This window comes from Echinops telfairi, unplaced genomic scaffold (genome assembly GCF_000313985.2).
Source record: "Echinops telfairi isolate 266 unplaced genomic scaffold, ASM31398v2 ScPeMD7_1957;HRSCAF=2489, whole genome shotgun sequence".
Taxonomy (NCBI): Eukaryota; Metazoa; Chordata; class Mammalia; order Afrosoricida; family Tenrecidae; genus Echinops; species Echinops telfairi.
In genome coordinates this window covers 1,795,059-1,804,261 of record NW_022105855.1, presented here as the reverse complement: position 1 = coordinate 1,804,261, position 9,203 = coordinate 1,795,059, and the positions used below count along the sequence as shown (strand labels likewise).

General features: G+C 51.4%; 2 protein-coding genes across 2 annotated transcripts in view; both read left to right on the top strand.

Moving 5' to 3' along the window:
- The window catches only part of DDX47 (DEAD-box helicase 47), a 16,222-nt gene extending 15,131 nt beyond the window's left edge, over positions 1-1,091 (top strand). The window contains exon 12 of the mRNA XM_004716219.2: positions 540-1,091. Within this exon, the coding sequence (XP_004716276.1) occupies positions 540-671 (132 nt within the window). The 3' untranslated portion in view covers positions 672-1,091. The remainder of the gene's footprint in view (positions 1-539) is intronic.
- Positions 1,092-1,466: 375 nt separating this feature from the next.
- LOC101642528 (palmitoyltransferase ZDHHC16-like) lies at positions 1,467-2,806 on the top strand. Its single transcript, XM_030886462.2, is given in 3 exon segments — positions 1,467-1,956; positions 1,959-1,989; positions 2,107-2,806. Coding segments are annotated over 3 exon segments (963 nt in total). The 3' UTR covers positions 2,549-2,806.
- Positions 2,807-9,203: the final 6,397 nt, after the last annotated feature.

Sequence of the window (9,203 nt, the reverse complement as noted above, 5' to 3'; positions counted from 1 at the left end):
GAATAATGAGGGTAACAAATGTATAGATGTGCTTTACACAATTGATCTATGTATTGTGATGAATTGTATGAGCCCCAATAAATTGATTAAAAAAAAAAAAAAAAAGAAGTAGCATATGAAACAGTGACACCAGGACAAGACCCTTTCCCTCTGTCCACCCATCGGTCCGGTGTCCTATGGAGAGGCCGATGTGTTCTCCCATCACCGTGCACCAGAATCTGCGTCCCTCCCCCATTAGCTCCTCACAGCCATTCAGGTAGTTTTCACGTCACTCTAACGCAACTCACAGATGCAGAGGCTGACGAGGCTCGGATTTCGTCTTGGCTCCTATCCTTGTTCAAGTCTATCCGGTGCCTGAGAAATCCAAGTTGGCAGGTCAAACGGCACGGCACACTCTTCCTCAAGAATGTCGACACTGTCAACTTCCAGAGAAGCAGGGAAATGCTGGCCAGATTCTGTCTCAAGTCCCAAACCTTCAAGGGCCCAGGTCCAGAACCGAGGGACCTGCTTTCTATCCCACCCCCTCTGTTTTCCTCTAGGAGCTCCGGGAGCACGGAGAAAAGAAGAAACGCTCACGAGAGGATGCTGGGGACAACGACGACACGGAGGGCGCCATTGGAGTCAGGAACAAAGTGGCTGGAGGGAAAATGAAGAAACGGAGAGGCCGTTAGCCACTGTGGGGCGACTCAGGGCTGCGGTGTGCTCTAGACGGGCACTGAAGAAAGGACCGGGCGCTCCAGCAGCCTCTCCCCTGCTCAGCGAACCCGCTGCTCGCCCCGCTATCGGCGGGAGTCAGGTGACTGCAGAGGCCTGCCGTGCCGAGGTCTGACTGTGGGTGTTCTTCACCCTCGGCTCTCGGCTCCTGAGATGTGCCCCTCTTACCACTTCCTACCCGTTACCATTTTCTTCCGCAAGCCAAGGACTGCTGATGCAGCAGATGAGCTGTAGTTAAAAAGAGGAGGGTCCGCTGTATCTATTCTGAATATGCCTTGGCTTTAGCTATAAAATGGTGATATTTAAGTCTTCTCAGCTTGTGCTCTGTTAGCGCTGATGTGAAAGAATAAAGTTACATATTTTTAAAAAGACTCGAACTTCTTGAGGACCTTAGTTTTATTTTTTTATTTGTTTTTAAAAAATCATTTTATTGGGCTTTGCGCCTGCGCCGGCGGTTCAGGATGGGCTGGCTGTGGGTCCGGGTCCCCTGGCTGGTGCTGCGGGCTGCGGGCCACGCTGTGTCGGGTTGATCCGGGCTCGTCTGGGGCGCTGAGCTGGAGGGGCTGGCAGTAACCGGCGGCGGAGGCTGCGGGGCTGAATTTAGCTAAAGAGAGAGGCGGCAGGAGGTGCTAGGGATGGGCCGTCCCTTCATCCCCGTGCAGAGTGTGGGTCTTCTCCTCTCTCCCTGAAGGCCATGCTTCCTGGCTATCTGGTTGCCTTCAGCTGCTCTTGGGCCTGAGGAAAAAGGAGACATGCGCAGCCAGCGGGGCCTGCTGCTCGGCCCCGCCCGCCTCTGCCTGCGCCTGCTTATGCTCCTGGGCTACCGGAGTCGCTGCCCGCCCCTGCTTCGGGGCCTGGTCCAGCGCTGGCGCTATGGCAAGGTCTGCCTGCGCTCCCTAATGTACAACTCCTTTGGGGGCAGCGACACGGCCGTCGAAGCTGCCTTTGAGCAGGTCTACTGGCTGGTGGACAACGTGATCCGCTGGTTCGGGGTGGTGTTTGTGGTGCTGGTGGTCGTGCTGACCAGCTCCATTGTGGCCATCGCCTACCTGTGCGTCTTGCCCCTCATCCTGCAAACCTACTCGGTGCCACAGCTCTGCTGGCACTTCTACAGCTACTGGAATCTGATCCTCATCGTCTTCCATTACTACCAGGCCATCACCACACCACCCGGATACCCACCCCAGGGCAGGAACAACATTGCCGCGGTCTCCATCTGTAAGAAGTGCATTTACCCCAAGCCGGGCGGACGCACCACTGCAGCATCTGTAACAGGTGTGTGCTGAAGATGGACCACCACTGCCCCTGGCTCAACAACTGTGTGGGCCACTATAACCACCGGTACTTCTTCTCCTTCTGCTTCTTCATGACGCTGGGCTGTGTCTACTGCAGCTACGGGAGCTGGGGCCTCTTCCGGGAGGCTTATGCTGCCATCGAGACTTACCACCAGACCCCACCACCTACCTTCTCCTTTCGAGAAAGGATAACTCACAAGAGTCTTATCTACCTCTGGTTCCTGTGCAGTTCTGTGGCACTCGCCCTGGGTGCCCTGACTGCCTGGCACGCTGTTCTCATCAGCCGAGGGGAGACGAGCATCGAGCGGCACATCAACAAGAAGGAGCGACGGCGGCTTCAGGCCAAGGGCAGAGCATTTAAGAATCCATATAACGACGGCTGTGTGGACAACTGGAAGGTATTCCTGGGCGTGGACACGGGGAGGCACTGGCTCACCCGGGTGCTGCTGCCTTCCAGTCACCTGCCCCACGGGAACGGAATGAGCTGGGACCCCCCTCCCTGCGTGGCCACTCCCTCAGCCTCTGTGATGGCTGTGTGAGCGGGAATGTCAGCTGGGACTGTGACACTCGTTCAGCTCCCTGCGTGGTCGCAAGGAACTCCAAGGGCAGCTTTTCTTGGAAGCTTTGAGCAACAAGAGCCACCAGTGGACCTGTTGTTGGAGCCCATGCAGGCCCGCCCACTCAAGGCAGCCTGCTGGCCACTGGGGCCACAGCAAGGCCCAGGGCGGGGGAGATCCTGGGACCGGCACCCCTTTACTCAGGCAAACAGAAGCTCCAGGCCCAGACTGGGGTCAGGCAGCTAGCCCACTTGCCCAGTGCTGACCACAACTTGGGCTTGGCCATCACATTCTCCACTTGCTGGCTGAGAAAACACCAGACTGGTGCCACTGAGATCCGGCTTCTCAACAGGGCAGACTGCTGCTAGTGGAGGCCACTGCCAGCCACTGCTCCCATGCTGCTGAAGGGGGGAAATAAAGGTATCGGCTTCTTAAAGGAAAAAAAAAAAAAATCATTTTATTGGGGGCTCATACAGCTCTAATCACAATATAGACATACATTGTGTCAACAGTTACATCTTTTTTTAGTAGTTACATCTTAAAGGGCATTTTACATGGGTAGAGGCTGCAGACTCTTCTCCATTACTTTTACTCACACCCGTGTACCCCTCTCTCTTTTTAAAAAAAAATACTTTTATTGGGGGCGCTTACATCTCATCACAGTCCATACGTACCTCCAGTGTGTCAAGCACATATGCTGCCATCATCATTTCAAAGCATTCTCTTCACTTGTGCCCCTGATATCAGCTCCCTATTTTATCTCCCTCCTTCCCCCACCCGCCCACCTCCCTCACGAACCCTTGAAAAGTTATAGATTATTATTTTCATATCTTACATTGTCCTCCATTGCCCCTCACCCACTTTTCATTTGTTCATCCCCCTGGGCCGGGGGTATAGGTTGATCCTTGTGATCGATTTCCCCTTCCTCCCCCCACCTTCCCCTAATCCTCCTGGTATCTCTACTCTCATTGTTGGCCCTGAGGGGTTGATCTATGCTGGATTCCCTGTGTTTCGAGCTCTTATCTGTAGCAGTGTACATGTTCTGGTCTAATCCGATTTGGAAGGTAGAATTGAGGTCATGATAAAAGGGGGAAAGGAAGCACCAGAGAGCTAGAGGAAAGTTGTGTGTTCCATCAGTGCTGTACTGCACCCTGGCTGGCTCATCTGTTCCCTGTGACCCTCTGTGAGGGGATGTCCTATTGTCTACAGATGGGCATTGGGTCTCCACTCCATGCTTCCCACCCCCATTCACATTGATAGGATTTTTTGTTCCTTGATGCCTGACACCTGATTCCATCGACACCTCATCATCACACAGGCTAGTGTGCTTCCATGTGGGCTTTGTTGCTTATCAGCTTGATGGCCGTTTGTTTATCTTCAGGCCTTTAAGACCCCAGATGCTATATCTTTTGATAGCCGGGCACTTTCAGCTTACTTCACATTTGCTTATGCACACCTTTTGTCTTCAGTGATCGTGTGGGGAAGGTGAGCATCACAGAATGCTGGATTGTTAGAAAGTATTGTGTTGCGGGAATACTCAAGTTGAGGCCCAATGTCCATCAGCAACTTTACTTCTTACATATAGATATGAGTACATAGTTGTATTTCCCTCTCATTATATATGTATTCACATACGTACATGCCTGTGTGTAGACCTATAAATGTTCTTTGCCTCCTGGTTGTTTCATCTATTTCCTTTCACTTTCCTCTTGTCCCACCATCATGTTTGGCCTCTATTCGGGTATAGTAATTCCTTCCTGCTACATTGCCCTTGATTAAGCCCCACTAGGCATCCTACACCCTTCTCTCCATCGATTTTAGTTCACTTGTTCCCTTGTCCCTGGGTTGGTGCCCACTACCCCACTTTTCTCCCACCTCTCCTGCTGTATCCCTCCAGAATAAGTGGTCCCTGTTCTTTTCATCTCCGGATTATTTATCCTGCCTATCTAGGTAGACATTAATAAGTGCAAAAACCAGGCAAAGCCAAATAACACAAAGGAAGTCAAGACCAACAAAACAGTAAAACAAAAACAACCAAAAAACACTGACAAAAATGGAAGAGCCTATAAATAGTTCAAGGCTATTTGTTGGCCTTTATGAATGTTTCCCAGTCGACTGATGGGATGCCACACTCTGTCTCCAACGTCTATTTCCGGTACTGCCCAGGCATTTCATCACTGCTCCCCTTGCTGCTCTGTTGCATGCCCTTAGTGTTTCACCCCAGTGTGATGGAGTGAGATTGTGCGCTATTCCCGCACTGTGTCTCCAGTGCTGTCCCGCGCAGCGCTATGGTTTAGTGAGGGATGTTGTGTCTCGTGGTGGGGCTGGCCCTACAAGGACCTTAGTTTTAAAGGGCTGTGTAGATTTAAGTAAAGTCTTGTTAGTAGGTAAGAAGCTGATTGTGGCAGTTACATAAAAAATCCAATGGTTGTCCTTCATTTAAAGGAAAGACATGACTAAAGAAATCAACAAAGTCCTATTTAAAGATGTTGTTTTCCGTGGGAGTGGGGTAAAGTCCATCAGTAAAATTGCAAGTCTTTATTTCCGAATTGAAAAGTAAGTTCACCCTCACTTCCCATTGGTTCAGCGAGTGGTTAGGTTCTTTTACGAAGGTTCTTCAATCCTCAGGTGACTAGGGTGAAATCAGGACGCATCAGAAAAAGGGTAATTCCAAGACCCAGTCTCATCTGCTTGTCATTGAGGTCCCTTTGCTTTTCCCACCCTCCCTGGTGGGTGACGATCCAGGACGGGTAGAGCCAGTGCTCGCTGGCATTGTGGGGACTGCAAGGGACGGAGGGCTGGATGGAAATTGAGCAGCTTGGAACATGCTGTCATGAACAGTTGTTACACATTCTTGGAGTCCATTCCAACTCCCAAGGACCACCCTGTAGGGCAGGTAGGACAGTCCCGTGGATTTCTGAGACTGGAACTCCTGAAGGGCGTAGAAAGCCTCACCTTTCTCCCCGCGGAGCAGCGGGGTTTCAAAGTGCCGACCTTGTGGTCAGCAGCCACAGGCCACAGGGCGGCCCCTCTCTTCCCAGACAGAGGATGCCTGATAACATCGGTTGAAGATCGTTTTCCTAGACGTGGCTCCGGATCAGCAGAACCAAGGTGGACAGATTCTGAAGAATTAGGGGGGTTTTCTGAGTGGGCATCATTGGGGGCAGGAGCTCCCTTTTGACACATGAAGTGAAAGTAGATGTCAGCGAGGTTCTCGGTTGGAGTCCACAGTTGGCAGGCTGCAGATGTTCACCTCCCCCCTCCCTCAGCAGCTGCCCAGGTAAGGCAGGCTTTGGGAGCTAATGGGCTCTCAGGACTTGGCTGCTGTTTAGGGTGCTTCTGTGTGGGAGACAGCTAGCGGAGCCAGAAGGCGATCAGAAAAAGGATGTGAGAAACAGGCGGGAGAAGACGTTTGTTCCTGTGGCTGCTGGTTCAGAGCTGAGCTCTGCGCTGAGGCTGATGGCCGCAGCACACCTTCCAACCAGGCCCTCTGATGGCTTTTGGGAGTGACTGAGGCAGCAGGTCAAAGGCGACATGGTGGCGGTTTCCACTCGGTGTAGGACTAAGATGGAAGCTGCACTGGGGGTGTGATTAGGGGATGGGCGGAAGAGACTGGAAGGATCCTAAAGAATATAATATCTGGACTTGCTGAAACAGGCAGGGAGGGGTCTTTAGCTTGGGGCTTGGTGACCTTGCAATAGGTGGATATTTCTGGGAAAGCTCTCCAAAAGTTTAATATTGCCTCAAAGCATAACTCTTGTTTCAGAAATAGCAAAGCCAAGGAAACTCACTGCCACAGAGTTGGTTCCGACATAGCAGCCCTGTAGGACAGGGTAGAACGGCCTCTCTGGGCAGCTGGAGCGAATTCATTATGGGAGCAGGCAGCCTTGTTTTCCTGAGAGGAGCAGCTGGTGGTTTCAAACTGCTGACCTTACAGTTAGCAGCCCAATGTGTAACCACTCCAGCCCCAAGGCTCCTCGACTCAGAAGGATGTGCGTAATTACGCTTCACCAGGATGGGCAGGTGGGCACTGTAGAAGAAATGTAGATGCCGTGTTAGCAGGCCTGTTAGCAAATCCACATGATAAACCAGTCTCAGAGAGCGGAAGATTGCATGGTGGGGCGGCGGAAGCCGGAATGTAAATGAACGACCCAGCCACACATGAAAACCCAAGGCGTTGAGATGGTATCACTGGTCCCAGCTGCTGCCTGTGCGACCGGAAGGTTGTGGTGTCTGGCTTGCAGAAGCCCTATCCAGGTGTCTCTGTGATGAACTCTGGCCCCTGGGGTCACAGATTATGTTTTGGTTTGCTGTGGTTGTGGAAGAGAAGTGGTGAGTAGAACGGACAACAGAGAGAGTGGAGTGCAAGGAGACAGGTCTTCGGAAATAGTGGGGCAGACAGAAGTACAGAGGAAGTTGGAAAGGAAACCCAAGTTTCTCACAGAGGAAGCAAGTCGGCTTTGCCACCGAAGGTACCAAAACCTCTAGAACTAGGAGTGGGGAAGTCTCCCTGCGTCTGCTTCTCTTCCACCTTGATGTAATGCCCTAGTTCTCCTCGGCCGATTGAAGAAATGGAGAGCTGCAAAATACACACACACACAACTGAAAACAAGCCCATTTCACTTTTAGGACACCACAAAGGGAGTCTTTTTCTAATAAGCATATAACGCTGGCCCAGGGGCTTGGCCCTCCTATGTCTCATTTGACCCAGAGGCCACGGCACCCTCTCTGCATCCAGTTGAAGTCAAAGTGACTTCATGCTGGCTGGCTGAGCTTTCCTCCCGCAGACTGCCCAGAGTTTAAGTGAGAAGAGGAAGCCGTCCCTGCAAAAGGGGCCTAGGGCTTCCATCAGATACTCGGTTCCCGGCTTAGCCTAGGCTTCCTGTGCCACGGCCTCCATTTCCAGGGACCTCTGCAGAACCCTGCAGTCTAAGGGCCTCAGAGGAGCCCTGGTGCTGGAGGAGTCTCATGGTGGCCGCTAACCACAAGTCTGAACCCACCCGCTGCTCCTCAGGACAAAGAGGGGACTTTCCACTCTGGTTAAGAGTTACAGTCTGAACAATCCCTTCCTCTCACGCATGTGGTTACCTATCATTAGGGGGGGGCTTGCACACCCCCTGAGTGTAAATAAGGCTTGGTTGGAAATATATTCTCTCTCTCTGCGTAGATCTGGCTCCTGAAGTCATGATGATCCCAGAGACACTCAGAGAGCTGGAGAAGCCACATGGAGACCTGTGCCAGTGCTGAGCTGCTTCTTCTGCCACTGGATCCACAAGACTTTCTACCCACCGGCCTATGATCTTCCTGCATTCGGGATTCATTGCACGTGCTGCTGCATAAGTCTGAAGAGGAATTTATGGACTAGTATTGGACATATGGGCTGATATCAGACTTATGGACGTGATCTGGACTAGTCTGGGATGTTTTCTTAATATACAAATGCTCTTTGATAGAAAGCTCTTCCTTACACACACACACACACACACACACACACACACACACACACACACACAGCTACACACACACACACACACAGCTACAATCTGAAACCCACGGGGGCAGTTCTGCCCTGTCCTGTAGGGTCACTATGAGCATCAACTTGATGGTAGTTTAAAAAAAATGTTTTTGGAGAGGATTCCAGTTGCCAGGAGAGGTCTGGACTGAGTTAGATCATGATTCTCCTCAGTCTCCAGATTTTGCTTTGGAAGGATGTCTGTTCCCTGGCATGCTTTCTAGGGAACTTCCCGCCTGCAGGTTTGTTTATCACCAAACTTCTATCTGTTCGAAACTCTGCTCCAGGCTCCTTGTAGCCCGGGTACCAGAATGAAGGAAATACAGGCTACGCCGGTATTGGCTATATAGAATGAAGGCTCCAACTCACACCAAATGGTAAATGTACCCGCAAGACTTGAACACAAAGCTGAGAGGACACACAGCGATTCTAATGCGCTAGTTCCTAAGGGGAAGTCCAGCTTCAGGGCAGACGATACACCAGGGCGTGAGTCACCTCTCTAGCTGGAATGACACTAGAGATTCAAGGGTTATCCACACCCACATTCTTTTTCATGCCTCATCTGTCCCAGGTATGCACTAAAACAACATCTAAAAATAACTGTAGAAACTTGACCTCTGAGAAGTCGCACAGCACCGTGTCTCCTAGGGGAAATGCTGTTAGTGCCAAGTGGGAGAGAAACGGAGGGGCATGGCTCGGACAGAGAGCAGGCAGTCCCAGGAGGGACCCTGACGTCTGTCTGCACTTGACGCTTTCGCTTATGCCGCACGCTCTGCCTTTCCCAATAGGAACCCCTTTTTAACCTGTTCCTGCCATACATGAGGGACCTTAAAAAGCTCAGGCATAAATGCCTGTATCTTTTCATTCCATTTCCCTCTAAACTTTTTTTTTTTTTAATTTGGAAAGTTTGCTTTATCACTTTCACGGAACACTTCTTCTCCATCACAGATACCGTCTGGTTTCCTCGGTTCCTTTTCCCTGGTCAAGCACCTGTATTTTACATTGGCATTCAGCCACTTTGAGAGATGGCCGTGACTCTCCCTTGCTCTGAGAAAAGCACTCGGGGCACAGTGAAGGCAGGCACAGGCTTGCGGAGTGGTGGGCCTTCCGGAGAGTGATAGAGCC